General features: G+C 36.3%; 1 protein-coding gene across 1 annotated transcript in view; it reads left to right on the forward strand.

Moving 5' to 3' along the window:
- The window catches only part of VWA5B1 (von Willebrand factor A domain containing 5B1), a 1,382,556-nt gene that overhangs the window by 218,955 nt on the left and 1,146,641 nt on the right, over positions 1-16,960 (forward strand). Inside the window, exon 4 of the mRNA XM_044060446.1 lies at positions 11,402-11,598. Coding sequence (XP_043916381.1) covers positions 11,402-11,598 — 197 coding nt within the window. The remainder of the gene's footprint in view (positions 1-11,401; positions 11,599-16,960) is intronic.

A 16,960-nucleotide genomic window follows, 5' to 3' on the forward strand; every position in this document is an offset into this window, starting at 1 on the left:
ATGAAATTAAAGGAATGGATGAGTGTGACTCCTACCTCTCAACTGTCCAGATTTTTGCAGAATGCTCAAATTTTCATCTGATGTTTCTGGTCTGTTCTTCATAAAATTTGCAGTTTTCCTCCAAATCAATGAAGATCAAAGTCACTAAATAATGACATATATTTGAGCTCAGACTTCTTATCCTTCAGAAAATGCACGATAACACAACTTGTGTTATTCTAGCAGCTTTCTGAGTTCATATGAGCAATGTATACTATAAAACAAAAGGAATTGAAGACTTTCTACTCGTGTGAACCCTTTAGAATACATATGCATTTTTACAGAGCAATTAGCAGGTAAGAAAACCATCACACTTGGCTAGTATTCAGAGATCAATTTAAACATAAAAAAGAAACAACTGTTTCTACTACTGTTTGAAACTTGCATCTTTTAAATACGTTCTACAGAAGCTAGGGCATTTGTGTCATAAAATCGTTGTAGTTAGCTAGCATTTTGAATTCAGCACAAAATAAAATATGAAATGAAATTAACTGAAAACTCTGTTTACCAATGTTTTAACTTTGCACTGCTCAGATGCTTTCCTGCAGGGTATTAGCAAGCCAGATCATAACATAGTTTCTCTGAGGATAAAAAGGACAGTTGAAACTAATGAATGACTGAGGGCTGTTGTGAGTACAACTGCAATTTGAGAAGGAATCTGCCTAACACCTCTGAAGGTTCCTGTAAGCACCCTCCCCCAACCCCTGCAGGCAAAGTTGGGACATGCCCAGAAAGCCAGACTGAAAATGTAAACAAAGATCAGAATCAAAACAAAAAATCCCTGGGATTGTCCCTTTAACCCAAACCCTAACCCTAAGGTCCATCACTATCGCACACTCACCTCACCCGCTCCCTAACCCTAACTCACCTAACCCGCCCTAATCCTCACGTCCACACAATCGCACACATACCTAACCCGTGCCCTAACCCTAACCCGCCCTAACACTCACATCCACACAATAACATACTTACCTGAACCCGACCTGTAGCTTTCCACCACAGCACTGAAAATACTGAAGCAACAGAAATGGACAACCAAATTCTTTCCCTAGGAAAAAAATTGGGTTTCTGTTGCTTCGATATTTTAAGCTTTCGCTTACATAAGTTTGATCAATCAGCGTTCACTTTTTTAAGTGTTCGCTGATCTAATATAGACCCTTTTTACCAGTATACCTCCTGTTCATATATAAAGATGTTGTTCTCCAGTACAATACCTAGAAGCATGTATAATAGATCGGGTCTCTCCTTGGTGTACCCTTTATCACTTAGAAAGTACCCAACAGCCTGGATACCATAATCATTTGGTATCCCTGTAAATAGGCTATTGATGTCCATAGTCACCATATGATAGAATTGCAAGTCTATAGAAGTCAATATACATGATGATAGGGAGCTTAGAAAATCTTGAGTGTCCTTCAGAACTGTAGATGTCAATATGAGCACATGTTTAACTTCCGCTCTCTGTATATGCAACAATAGGGTACAATGGAGGATCTCTTTAGCCCTTATGAATATTTGGAAGTTCTTTGATGGTAGGGTATGATGAGATGCAGGACCTTAAAAAATTCATAGGTGTCCTGGCTTATTGTATAGCAGCATTTGATTCACTCACTGACGATCAATGACTTTATATGTTGTCTGATTACTAAGCATATTTAATATTTTATTACTGTAAAAAGATATGTCTAAAACAAAAACACCACCTTCTTTATCAGTAGGGTGTATGATTACGTTATCATTATGTTGTAAGTCCCTTAATGCTTTCTTCTCATCTCAGTTGAGATTGTGGCAATGATGCCTACATGCATTTAGCTTCCTAATTATATCACTCTCATATACTTTTAAGAAGGCATCTACAACAGCACTATTCTGGGGTATAAATGTACTTGTTTTTTCAAATCTTTGTACACGTAAATATCATTATTCCCAAGGGTACTTCTTAGCATAACATTCCTACTGAACAACTTTAAAGTAATCAGAACATCACTTAATTGAGATGGAGTTGCAGGTGTAAACCAAACTCCTTTATATAATATGGAAACCTGAGCTTCAGTAAGTTCTTCACAACTGAGATTTATAACCAAGTCATGCCGAGCATTCAATGACTGTACTAATGCTCCATAGAGGGCTTTCTCCTTTTCCTGCCTTGGCTCAGTGATCAATCTCTCCTTGCTCTATGTATCCTCAAAGGCAGTGAGAGTGTTGGAAGAACTGATGACAGGATGCATATATCTTTCCATCTCACTCCTAAGCTGATATCCTGCTCATAATCAGACATAGTTAATTTCTCATTCATAGTCTGTGTAGAGATTTTGTAATTAGGTATACTAGTCACAGTAATGGACAGATCTTTACCAACTGTCGTCTCTAATTCCTTACCAGTTTGGCCTTAATAACACTCTGTGTGGTATTCATCTTATACCTATTAAGATGTCATTCAGCCATGTAAAAATCTTTCCATTTTTAAAATCAAGGAAGTCTCTCTTTAGCTTCTTCAGCTTGATTCATTCCAGCTTTGCTTCAAATGCTGCAATATTGGAATAAAGGTCATCCAGTTTACTCACAAAAGCATCTGTTGCATATCTGCTTTCCATTTCTTTCTGTTGCAACTCCACTTCTGCCGGCAAGTCATTTTCAATTAGCTTAAAGTAATCTATTAATAATCTGATGCAATTCAAACTTGTTTCGAGGTTAATCAGTTGCCATTACATTAATAATTGTGGATATGTATTTCCATAAGTAGGCATAACTAGAACTCTCACACCCCTTGGAATTATTTTATGATAAAGGCAAGCTTTCAGAAGAAGTCACTGCCACTGTAATTTCTTCAATTTATAAAGAGAATTTTCCAAGCCTCTCTATGCTGTAAGAAACATTTCATGGTCATCAGACTCCTTCTGTGCAGGCTCAGATGTATCATCCAGAGTCAAACATATTAAGGGATTTATTACTACTCTAGTTACATTCTGCCTCAAATGCTGTGTTTCAGAGGTACTATTCAAATTAAGATGAAAATCCATTTCAATGTTGTTATCCATGCCCTCTGCCATGTGTGGCCAATCTCTGGAAATATGTAAAATGAAAATAAAACAAAAATCCCAGCCACTAAAGGCTGGTACTGAAAAGTATATAGAAAATAAAAAAAAAACAAAGTACCAAACTCACCACAACACTAAACATAAACAAAAAACTTTAATAAAATGCAGATAATGTGACACATAAATATAAGATGAGTGCTTTTGAATAAAACCCTTCTTCAGATCTAACAATTCAAAAATCTAATATTGCTTAAAAGCTCTCTTGTAACCAATCACATTGAAAATGTAAATGAATTGCAACATTCATCAAAAACAATATTGATCGGGTTGAGAAAACCCGAATCCAGTTAAAATAACCCCTTGGTCAAATAAATTTTTCCATACCTATTGATAGAATAAATATACAACAAATGGCATACAAAGGCTCAAACACCACTGGTGGCTCACAAAAAGATAAACCAATCAAAGATGAAGGCCTGTTGTGTGTGCATACACCATGAATTGCATATTCACTGTATATAATGTCCAATCAAAATTAACAACCCAGTCAACTTGGGTGCATTCTGGCAAGCAATGTGAAGCACAGTATACATTTGGATACTAATTAAACCCACACAATCCCCTTTATGTAATGAGAACCTAAGCAAATCACATAAAGCATTCCACATATGCTATAAAACACTCCATTCAAGGGAGCAAAAATATGTAGCAGCATAGAACATGCCAAAGACCCAACCTTTAGATGAATGAGCTCGACTATAACACAAAATCATAAAAACACATATAATACTCAGGGTTCACAAATTGTAAACATACCATTATAGCAAGTATCACACTATAACTGATAGCCAGTAAGCATTGTCTGTCAAATTTATTTAAAGTCCTACTGGCTGCAAGATAATATTCATTGAATTACTTGCCAACATTAAATAACATTTGCCTTTGTATCCTAAATGGTACGATAAATACATCAGCCAGTTCTTCTGAGTCATAAAACATACCGTTGGTCAAGAATAATGCTTAAACCTGTTTTTCACCTACAAAAAGCTGCTCACTTTGAATCTATATTTGAATGTACAGCTCCCTCCAGCTTACACACCGTTGTGTTAACTGTATGCAATGTAGGTGCATGGCTTAGTCATCTTCACTCTATTTCAAACCACTGGGTATTTACATTTGAGCAAACAAAAGATTTGACTGTAATTCTAAGTAGTTAGTTTACTTGACATCCTGTGAGTCCCGTGAAAGCTTTTACATTGGCAAGACTATAAGATGTTTGTCAAGGAGAATCTACCAGCACACTTGGCTATACACAAGAACGATACAAGTAATGCACTTGCTAAACATGCTGTTTTATGTAGTGACTTTAAGAAGTTCACTTTTTTCATTTTAGATTTTGTACACAGAGAATTGTTGTGGTGACAGTAACAGTTTGCTTGAATGCCATGAATCTGCATGGCAAATTCGGCTTAGAGCTGATTGTAATCCTGGACTTAATGAACACATAAGTGTTTTTTTACTGATGCAGAAGTTATGCTGATAGGTTTTATTTTTTATATTTTATATTTTAAGTTATATGACATAGGCTTATTTATTATTCTTTACTTGCACTTTAAATTTCAATTCAAGTACTTTGTTTTGTGACAATACTCGCTATTTAATGATTGGTAGTGTTTAGTCATGTGATTTTGTGGGTCTCTTTTTAAATTGCATTTCTCATTTGACTTTTATTTTCTGATGAAGTCCTTGTTTTTACTATTAAAGAATGAAAGCACTAAAAAATACAAGCTGTGTCTGGAGCTTTGCCTAGGTGGTTGGTAGAATTTTGCCTAGGTGGTGTGTTCTACTATTTTGCTGTTCTAAGTAAACAGACATATTATCCTATGATTAGTTCTTGGTTTATCACCAGAGGTATAGCTAAGGTGGGACAAACGGTGCAGCTACCTAGGAAGCAAACTAAGGGTCATGATCAGCAAATGTCAATCTGGCTTCACTGCATTATCAGAAATGAATGCTAGCATTGTCTTTACGGTGGTCAGCACTGAAGCTCTTTTTGTGCGGCATAGACAGTAGAAGTTGTTTGCTACAGTTTAAAGGGAAAGAAGAGGTTTTTTTTTTTTGCTCTACAATCTGAGGAGATGATTTTTTTGTTGCATAAACTTTAAGGTTGATGGCACCAGGCCTTACATCAGTTCATCACCACACTATGCTGCTATGCCTGTAGTATTATTTCTTCTGCAGCAGTCTGCTGGTCAATCTCATCTCCTATATGCTCAGTCATGCTAGAGAATCCAAAGATACTTAAACTATTTGTCCTGCAGTATTTCCCACCAGACAGTCACTATGGCTTTTGTGTACTTATTTTTTTAATTATTTTCAGCTACCCTAATATTTATGGATATCAGGCTTGATTTTAAGCTCTGTGTTTCTAAAGTATAGCCAAAAATCCACTTATGCTATACTGAGGAGGGAAATAAAAACAATCCAAAACATGTATGTCTACAGAGAGGTGAGTTTGGCTTTATTGACCTGAATGTATATAAAGTTTTAAAAATTTAAAGTAGAAAGTCTTGGGCATTCTAAAGTTGAAATACTGGTATGTCCTTAAGGGGTCATTTACATGTATCCCAATGGCCTCCGCTATAGAAGGTTTAAGGTATTATTAAGGTATTACACACTGAAGATTCTAGTTTGAGTGACACTTTCTTTTATGAAATTTTTTTCTTGAATGGTTTGCCTGTGTGGCCTTTTACTTTTTTGATATATGGGTATAGAGTAGCTGAATGAACAACCAGCTACAGCAACACCCAAAATATTGATGTATAATGTTGAAACAAAAAATGTTGACACATTCTGTGCATGCTCTGGGGATTACCCAGGAGCGGAATAAACCAAATACACAACTTCTAATTATATATACTGACTCCAAGATCACACTGTCCCCTGGGAAAGGGAATATTCTTATACCAGAGGATTTTTGATCTTGCACACCTGTTGACCATCTGTTTGTGTCGACTCAATGGTGTCAACCAAACAGACGTCGACGTAACTGTTCATTTTTTTCCCAGGGCTCCCAAACCATGCATATATATTTTGGCAAAGAATTTGCCATCACATACACAGACACACGCACACACACAAACACACCCACACACATATATGTGTGGGTATATATATATATATATATATATATATATATATATATATATATATATATATATATATGTGTGTGTGTGTGTGTGTATGTATTGGCTAAGCACTTGCTATCATTATCAAATAACATTTCCTTTATCAATAATGATGGCATTTGTTTTACAATTTAATCCTTTAAACACTTTATGTGAGGTATACTAACACCTGTCTTATCGGATGCAACTGCAGTCAAAGCTCCTGGTTGCGGTCATTAGTCAGCACTATTTAAAATATAAAACATTTTTCTTCCTCTTCTTTTAAAAACCTGAGCTAAGTCATTAAAGGAACTACTGACATTGCACTAAGCATTATGTTTATCTGTAGTAAATTGTGGAAACATATTTAATTTCCCTTGCTGTAATGGCTAATATTTGTTTTAAAACAGTCAGTAGATTATTTGCAGGTATCTTTTCAGGTACACATTCTCTTCTACATCCGTGGTTTATATTATTACATCAGAGAAACAAGCCTAGCTGTAAGTAACAAAAGTAGCTTAAAACATATCTTCTAGTTTTGTATCGTTTTATGAGTATAAGTAGGAAACTTGATTGAATAGACTGGAATTTTCTAATCTTATTTAAATGAAATGTTTAATTTTCATGATTATGTGATATTCTTTGTACTTTTTTCAGCTTTTAAAATGGTAAAGAGAAGTACACTACTCAGACTAGTATAGAATCCAATTAGTTTATACTAACAAAAAGTAATGGACAAAGGTGTCATCAGGAGCGTCCTTAGGTCAACTGATGCCCTAGGCAAAATGGCTCTACAGCACACCCCCCACACCACCCAGTGCCCCATCCTGATCTAAATACACCAAATAAATACCGGAAAAGTGCCCCTGCTAGTGCAGCGCCCTAGGCGGCCGCCTAGTTGGCCTATGCCTAAGGCCGGCTATGGGTGTCATTGTCATAACCTTTACTTGCTTTGCATACAAGGTCATAGGTCATTTACAGAAGCTGCCTATTAATGTTACACAGTATAGAAAATAAACCCCACAAAATAGTTTTGCTTACCATACTATAAATTTTTGACAGTATTATTAATGGCTGAAGCTTGCCAATGTTTTGTTAGAGCCAAGTAACCCTGAAGAACAAGCATTTATAATATTCATATATAAAGCAAATTAAAATCTATAATTATAGATACAAATAAAGTGTAGATAATGTGTTACAAGAACATCCATGTAAAGTAAGCAAATCTGGAAACCTGGTATCCATCCTTAGCATAAGTGGTCAATGCTTGCAACTGGAGCTGTGACTAGATATTAATTTCTCCCTTCATTATTGTGTAGCAAACTACATCAAATGTCTGCCTACATGGCAGCAGTAATACAAACCTTGGTCTCACCTGTACAACTGGGACAATACTCTTGTTACTCTGTGGCTATCAGCTCAGTTCCACTGATTGTTTTCTTTGTGAATGCAACAACTTGTGTATTGCTGTTACCACGGAAATTAAAATGTATAGCTACTGATGACACTCGTTTGGAGAAAACGTTATAATTGTTGGTTTGCTAATAATAACATAGAGATCAGACAGCACAGATTTTTCTTTGCGAGCAAGCTACAGACCAGAGTTATTTATTAATGGGAATTAACATTTCAGTGCATAAACCCAGCACAATACACTGGCAGTATAACATTGTGGCATTTTCCACCTCCACTGTTGAGATCATAGGTTCATAGGGTCATAGAAATAACAACCACCAGGGCCTTTAACCAAACTCAGTTGTATCCCCTGGTAAAATGTGCGTTTACTGTCAGCTCTATCTATAACAGGCATGGGGGCCAACCCAAGGATGAATTTATGATTACCCTCCAGTGTTAGTGAAGTTTAACTGTCAACCTCTGTCTATAAGAGACATGAGGGCCAGCCCGGGGATGAATCTGCAATATTCCATCCAGCAGTCAAGGTTATGTTTGAATAGGGTTAGGAATGGACTCTGCTTCAGATGGATGAGGAGTCTATTCCAGAGTATGGGATTCCTTTGAGTCACATAACTGTCTCACCAGCATGTTCCATTGCAAGCAAGGTTCAAATCTCTGGATCTAATATTTCTTGGCCTGCTCATTTTACACTGTGAAAACACTCCATTAAGGCTGGATCTAAGGATGGTTTATATGCCAAGCACAGATTGCCTCTGAACAACCTATAGGGGACCAAGTACAGAGACATTGCTCTAAGGTGATTTGTATAGGACAGTTTGTTAACAACCTGGATTCTCTTGGTGTGGAACATCTATGGGCATTCCAGCTGTTGCCTCTGCCTAGTCAGGTACATGCCAAAGGGGGCATTGTACTCAGTGAAGGGTCTGATAAGGGATGAGTAGAAAGGGACTATAACTTCCTTGGACCTGGATGCCATACCCTTACTCATAAGTTGGGTGACATAGAATGATTTTCCTGCTACTTTAGCTATGTGTTGGTCAATGGCCAGATTACTGTCTATATATATTCTCAGATCTCAATCTACCAGATCAACTCTTAGGGGTGTCTTATCAATGGAGTAATTTGCCTGGATAGATGTTTTCCCAAAAGGCACTATAATGCACTTCTCTGCATTGAGTTTTAATCCATGGCTATAGCACCAGTCATTTGTCTGTTTTAGACCCTTTTGCAGGATGTTAGTGTCATGGGGGAATTTATGATAGCTCCCAATTTGTAGTTATTTGTAATATTGGTGAGCCAGTGGCCCCTGACATTAGCCTTGACCTGTGAGAAGCAGATGTCAAATGGGAGTGGACTCAGCACAGAGCCCTATGGTACTTCCACTGGTGACTTGCTTTTTCATGGAGGTGTCTCACCAATCCTGACTTCTTGGGTCTTATCTGTGAGCTAGCTAGCAATCCAGTGAGTTGTGTAGGGATTTATTCCTAGTTTGGTGAGTTTGTCCACAATATATGAGTAAGATGTCATGCTGAATGCTTTAGCTAGGTCTAGGTACGCAGTATGCACTGTTTTCCCTTCATCCATTGTCTTGGTTACCTTCTCAAAGATGTCTATCACATTAAGTAGGCATAACCTTTCTTTGACAAACTCAAACTGGGATGAGTCCAGTGCCTGTAGGTTACAAATTTCTTTGCTGATCATTTCCATGATAATTTGTTCCATAGCTTTGCATATTAAACTAGTCAGACTAATGTGTCTGTAGTTTCTGAAGTCAGCTGATGATCCACCCTTGTTCATAGGTTCATAGGTGTTTACTAGGCTAATGACCACAAGGGCCTTTATAAACCTAGCCATGCATCCCAAATCTCTGACAAGTTCTGATACCCTTGATAAGTGTAAGCATAGGCCTGGAAAATGAACCATTTACAGGTTACCAGTTTGCATTAGAGACATAGGTGCCAAACCAGGGATGAATTTCCGTTTTCCCATCCAGTTCTCCAAGTTACATGGGACTTGGGAAGAGGGTTTACAGTTGCCATCCTCCATTCACTTAGTATACAGCCTGTTTTGAGGCTGTAGTTGAAAAGTGGCTCAACTGATCCTGATAAATCATGTTTCAGGCTGTTTACGAGGCAACATGGCATACTGTCAAGCCTGACTGAGGCTGTGTTTTTAGCCTTAGTGAGCACCACTATGACTTGCTCCCTGCTGATAGTTGGGGGGTTTTGCTGGTAGAGATTTTACAAAGGGTGGTAGGGGATGGTGTGGGGTAAAGTTTGAGCTGAATTTCACAGCTAGCAGATTCACTGTGTCATTCTGCTCAGTGAAGGTGGTGCCATTTACTAAAGGTTCTGCACACTGTTGCATGTTACCTTTGAGGTTTTGGACATAGCTATAGAAGGCCTTGTGGTTGTCTTTAGCCTGAGAAGCTATCTTGACCTCATAATTGGCATGTTGGATTTAATTACTCCTCTTAGTTTCCTGTTTACTTTAATTACTGAGCTCATGTCATTATGCAAGTCGCTTTTTCTGACTTTCATCATGACTTTTTTCCTTTTGTTATATACCCTGTCAAGATTAAGATTCTGCCAATGTTGTTTGGTTAATGGAGATGTTTTGATCTTACTTCTGGTAGATACAACAGCCTTTGTGCAACCATTCACATGTTTGTATGGTGCCTCTGTAAATAATTCTGCATAGGTTGTTGTGAACTCTCGTTATGGTGGGGCCCTAAATGTTGACAAACTGTCACTTAATAGGATGTAGTTTGCTTTAGAATAACAGATTTTCCTGGGTTTCCCAAGTTTAGTTTTATTTCAAATGTGACAGCTTTGTGATCCAACCTCACCAGTGAGGACATGAAGGGTGTAGCACTCTCCCATATTGGTGAGAACAAGGTCCAGTATGTTTGAATTGCACAATAACTGATCAAGGGCATTTGTGTTAATAAAGTCCAGGAAATGTGGTCTGTAAGTTGGTGGCAGTGTGTGTTTCTCAGTATATAGAGGTGTAGTTAAAGTCTCCCTTGAACAGAGTGTTTGGCTGGATGGAGAGTACCTCCAGTAGATCTAGATAAGGGTTGCGGGATTCTTGAGACATAGATGGTGACCTATAGCTTGCTAAAATATGGTAAGGGATTCTCTCTAAAGTGTTTTTCATGTGGATGATGTCCAGGGTATCATCCTATTTATCCAGCCTTAAGGTATACTTATTGCTAATGTAGAATGAGACACCTCCACCTTTAGTCCCAGTCTGTGCAGCTGATAGTCTAAATGTGTGGAAGGCACTGTAGCCTTGCACTGCCGCAGTACTTTTTGTGGCTTAAAACCAAATCTCAGTCATGGCACAAATGTCTGTATTCTCCAGAGTGAGGAGAGCTTGTAGGGTGTGGAGTTTCTTTTTAAGGCTCCTAGCACCGAACAGTAACACCTTTAGGTTTCTTTGGTTTTTATGTGATATGTCAGTAAATTTATCATTGTGGCATTGCTAAAAAAGGCACTAAGGCAGTGGATAAACTTTTAACCAAAACCCAGAAGCCTGGGGGAGCAAGCACAGGATAAAAACTATACTGTACTGTTGTTTTTATGTACTTGTATGCAGAAAGAACAATAACAACCTAGAACCTCATGTACTGTATGATTGACATTTCTATTAATATAGAATTTCCAGTATTAGCAGTACAAGTCTTTCCACATCGTTTAGAATTTTTCATAAATATGTCAATCTATTACTGTTTTACAGGAAGGATTCTTTTAGATGAGGATTTGGAAAGGGTCATTTTTGCTGTGAATGTTGGAATTGTGCCTCCCAGTGAAAAAATAACAGTCTTAATCAGCACATCCTCAGAGTTGCAGACACTGCCAAATGGTGCATTACGGGTTTTTATTCCATCAGTCTGTGTACCTCGTGTCCAAGTTTCCAGCACTGAAGAAAATGGTGTACAAGACAATACCTTTCAAATGTAAGAAGCTTCATTTTTCTGTATCACTTACAGTCTATTTTGTAAAGTTTCAGGTTGTTAAGTAAAATATGCTATGACATTTAAAGAAAAAAATAATTGTGGCACTCTATAGGTGACAGTTTTAGCCAATGAACATGATAGATTTTACATGATTACAGGGCTACCATTTTTTCTTGTCATTAATTTTTGTCTTTAGCCCACAATTCATGATAAGCATAGTACTTTTAATTCATACAAAACGCAAACTATTTGATTTCCCATGTATATTTGTTTAAAGTATGTGAAATATGTATTGGAAGATTATGGAATAAGTTCTGTTAAGAGTGGAGAAGTCTTAAGTCATTAATCTGAGTGTTACAATATTACAGTATGAGTCATTTCATTAACTATACAAATCCATCCCAACCATATTCCATTTATGTTTTTTTTTCTGTCTGAATTATACAGTTGCCCATTTATTTGAACAGGATGTCATAATCATGTTATTTGCTTACGTTTTCTGTCAACTATGAATAATTATTTGTGAAAATTTATGGTATTATTTCACCTAGATGGAGAGGATGTCATATTTGACTTCGAGACCCCCAGTCTCTCCATGCATGTTATGTTCACTGTGAAATTGCACATACTCAGAGAAAGCCGAATACCTGGTTTCTAACTATTCCATTTCTATGAGACTGATCTCAGAGATGGTAGAGTTCACTTCAGTGAATAACTCTCATCTATCCAGAATTTTGCAGAATGTCCAGAATTTTGATCGTATTTTTTGGTCTGTTCCTCATAAACTGTGTGGTTTTCTGGCAAATCATTGAAATCAAGAAATAATGATAAGATATTAGAGTTTCAGACTTTATAGCCTTCAGCAAATGCACATTAATGCAAAGTCTGTTATCGGAGCAACGTTTATGTTTATAAGAGCAATATTTAAAATTTCCCCCTGATTTTGGGCCTTTGTCCCCTCCCCAGTTATTTTAGGCTATGTTCAGAATCATTTTGTTAAGTTGAAAGAAGGTATGCATGTTTTTGTCATATATTGAGTTAATGTGTGATTCTTAGATGAAGAGCATGTGACTGGTTTTGAAAGATACAGACAGGCGGGGTTGTCTGTATAGACTAGATAATAGACTCCACCCTGAAAATGAAAATATAATATTCTGTCATGCTTACCTTTGTATTCCTTGCAATTTAATTTTTCAGGATATTGAAATCATATACCTACATATTTGCTTAAATAAATGATCCTATCATCTCTGTTCGTTAAATGAGCTATATGTGTTACTTTTCATTCATTTTGCTCAGTTTATTTTAGTTTCACAAGAAAGTTCATGATATAGCATTTTATCACACAATGTTTACTGTATGAAATCTGCAGTCCTGCATTAGTATAATGCTTCCTGTACAGTGGCAACTTTAGTAGGACCAAATTGGGATTGCCTTTATAACATGCTGTGCAAGCAGATGAAATTAATACAGGAAGCATTGTCTGTTGATAGTGAAGAAGCAATTAATTTAGTTACAACTGTAAAAATTTGATGGTTCTAATTCAGATTATGATAATTAGGGAAATAAACATTTATGACAATTTAAAAGCATTCTGATGAAGCCCAGTTAAGGGTAAAAATGTCCGTCTAGTAATAACTTATTTTCAATAAAGTAGTATCAATTTTAAAACAATTTTAAAAGTGATCAATTACTCTGAAGTCTCTACTCTGAAGTCTCAAAAAAGTGTTTGTCTACAGTTCATGTTTCTTTTTTTAGTAATTCTAAGTGACTTCACTACTACAGAAGTACAAGTTTTCATTGTGGTTTAATGTTTTTCTTTAAGGGTGGGAGATGTTTTGCCCCTTAAAGCCAGAATGTATCTCCTTACAATGATCTGTTTATAGGTATATCTATACCTATTGATATATATGGATGCAATTATATATATATATATATATATATATATATATATATATATACACACACACACATATATATATATATATATATATATATATATATATATATACACACAAACATATATATATATATATATATATATATATATATATATATTTATTTATGTACATAAAATGTGTTAAGGCATTCAGCCATTAGAAGCTGAGAGAAGCTGGGACTGTGCATGTGAAGTATGAAGAACTGCAGTATTACTATCTGTGAAAAAAGTACTTACCATACTGAATGATGACTTCATTGGCAACAGAGTGTATAAAATGAAAGAAGGGATGTCAAAAAGAAGAGCTAGACAGAACAATTATAGTTCTTAAAAATACTGTAATGTGCATTATTACATAGTTTCATAGATTTATACTAGGCTAACTGGCATTGCGAGCTACATTACGCCTAGCCAATTATCACATTTTGTATTTAAAAGTACCTTATCCTGTTGAATTCTCCTAACCATATCCAATAGCTATATTTATATATTGCTCTAATGATAAGTACTAGATGAAACATAGATATGTAGAGTAGAACCTTGCATTGGGATAAAGCATTTTGGAGCTGCCTTTATCCACAAGTAGTATAGAGGAGATTCCTGTGGTAAATTTCCCACCCACTGATCAAAGTTATGATTGAATAGAATTAGCAATGAGCTTTGTTTTATATGGACAGGAAGTCTGTTCCAGAGCAGCTTCTAAATATAGCTGGAAAATGATTAAATGAAAACAGTTGCATACCAGAATATATATAGCATGCTAATCACATTCACTTTGTAAAAATGTTCCTAGTACAAAAACATCATTGTCTAATATCTGCCTACCTAAAGATCTCCCAAGTGCAGAGTATCTCCTTTCTTCTTGTTCCATATGACAAACCCATTTAAAAAAAATTGAGTTCAAGATGGCTGCTGTTCTGTGAGCACTGCTATTACCTAGCTCTCTGAAATACCTTGAATTAAATAAACCCAGAAGATAACACAGAAATAAGACTAAATATCTATTTCTGATAACAAACAGCAATCAAAGGAAGAGAAAAAAGCAACGGATTCCTTTTAAAAACGACAGGATTAACCAAGATTTTGTCAGACAACTGGAACTTTGTGATACTTAAGCCTTGCTTTTACACATAAAATCTGAAAAGTCTCCTAGTTGCAATATGTCAAAAGAAGATAATAATATGGAGAATGACAACTAAGACCAAATTATTGGTACTAACCTCACCAGATAAGGACACAACTCCAAAGAGACAAAGGACAAATAAACAGCTAGATAATAAATCTACAAGTAAAACCAGGACAGACCAGCCAGCTAGCCTGGAATACGTTAAAACAGCCTTACTACATATGCAGCAAGCAATACAGGGTCTAACCTTACAGTTTCAAACGTTTGGAGATTCACTAAATCAAATATTAACCAGAGCTGAAAAATCAGAGGCAAAAATACTTGAAAACAAAATAAAAAATGGACTCTGTAGTGCAGAGATTTGATTCCCATGACAAAGAGCTGAAAAGCATACAAGCAAAAATAATAGACCTTGAAGCAAGAGCTCGGAGAAATATTATCATAAGGGGAATACCTGAAAGTGTGACTCATAACAACTTAATATCAACTATTAAAAACATCTTTAAATCCCTGCTGGATGACCCTGAAGAAACACAACATGTGATAAAAGAGAGAGCTCATAGAGCCCTGAGAGAAATGCAATCTCTTCTAAGACCAAGACCTGTCTATATTAAAATCCTAAACTACCAGGATGTAAATAAAGTACTTTTTGCAGTTAAAAAGAAAGGGACACTTACCTGTAATGGTAATAAAATTTCCTTACCTCAAGATCTGCCCATCCAGATAAGGCAAGCAAGACAACTTCTGTCTCCATACTGCAAGCTTCTAATAGAAAAGAAAATTGAATTCCAGATGAAATACCCAAACCTTCTCATTTTCACTGTAAAAGTGGTTAAATACATGGTTGCTGACCCCAAAGAAGCAAAACAAACATTTCTAGCCATTTTTAAGCAGATTCCACCTTCAGAAACAAAATAAAACATCCAGAAACTGAAAATGACTCGAGTGAAAAATCGTCCGAATTGCAAATGTTTTGGATGGGATACCAACTCTGAGAGTCTCCCCTTGCTTCCTAGGCCCTTAAAACAATGATGGAAGCCATGAGGAAGACAGGAAATGCAAAAGAAAACCGGGTAGGAACTAAAATACAACTGCCGTTTCCGATGCATGGGTTCCTGGGACTCTGGCATGTAAATTAATTCCCCCTTCCAGTTCAAAAGACTCCATTGCAAATCCAAAACGACCTGAAATGAAGGCACAGCAATGCTAGGAAATGAATATTGTCTTAGAAATGCAAAAATTGATTAAACCAACTAAAAATATAAAACCTGACTGAGAAGATGACCAGAAACCTGCATAACAAGAATTTGATGTCTAAGGTACTGTTCCATTAAAACAATCACTGAGGCTTTGGCTCTCTTATTAAGACTAATTATGCAGAATCCAGCCTTAACTACTGGATGAGAGACTGTATGAATCTGCTTACTTAAAGGCTGTATGACAGAAATACTGTTGTCTGAGTAAGATAACCGAGAGAATGACAATAAAACACTTTAGAAAAGAGAGAATACCTGATCATACTAATATAGATGTTTTTATTTTTGTTCAGCTGCAGAAAGCATGATTATAACCTAAATATGTAGACCACAACAAACTATATAAGCTTGAAAACATTTTTTTTTCTCTTCCCCTCACATTCTTACTTCTATCTATAGGTGCCAATAACATAAGTTGTGTGCATATCAGGCTGTTACAATAATCTGTATAACAACTAAAATAGGGAAGTTCTTTAGTATAACAGATAGATGGAGGTAAAGAGAAATAAAGAAAGAAGAAATATATGACCAGGACAACTGTGGTTTAAAAGGCATGGTATATTGTAAATATGTGACCAGGACAACCCTGGTTTAAAAGGCATGGTATATTGTTGTGTAACTTGTTTTATCTAACCGAGGATTTGAATACTAACACACTGTTTACAAAATTTTTATCAGAAGGATTACGTCATAAACGAAAAAATTCTAAGCTATCTTTACACATTACTATAATTGTATATAGGTTAAAGCAAGAGACTAAGGATATGATGCAGCAGTGCTTTTTTAGGGCACTAGTTTGGTAAGCTTTGTCCGTATTGTATATAGTAACGTAAGGGGGATACCATGATGTTAAGTTGTCTATCTCGCCTTCGTTCTTGCTGGTTGGGATCGGAGCCGATCCTTGGCCATCTTCTACAGCTCGAGAGATGTTTACTGGCTCGAGGCTACCCCTTATCCCACGATGCCTAGTGCTAGCTACCCAGATCTCATTTGCCGCTTCAGCTGCGAGGTGTCGTTT

Source organism: Protopterus annectens, chromosome 2.part0 (assembly GCF_019279795.1).
Source record: "Protopterus annectens isolate FY-2018-M chromosome 2.part0, PAN1.0, whole genome shotgun sequence".
Lineage (NCBI taxonomy): Eukaryota > Metazoa > Chordata > Ceratodontiformes > Protopteridae > Protopterus > Protopterus annectens.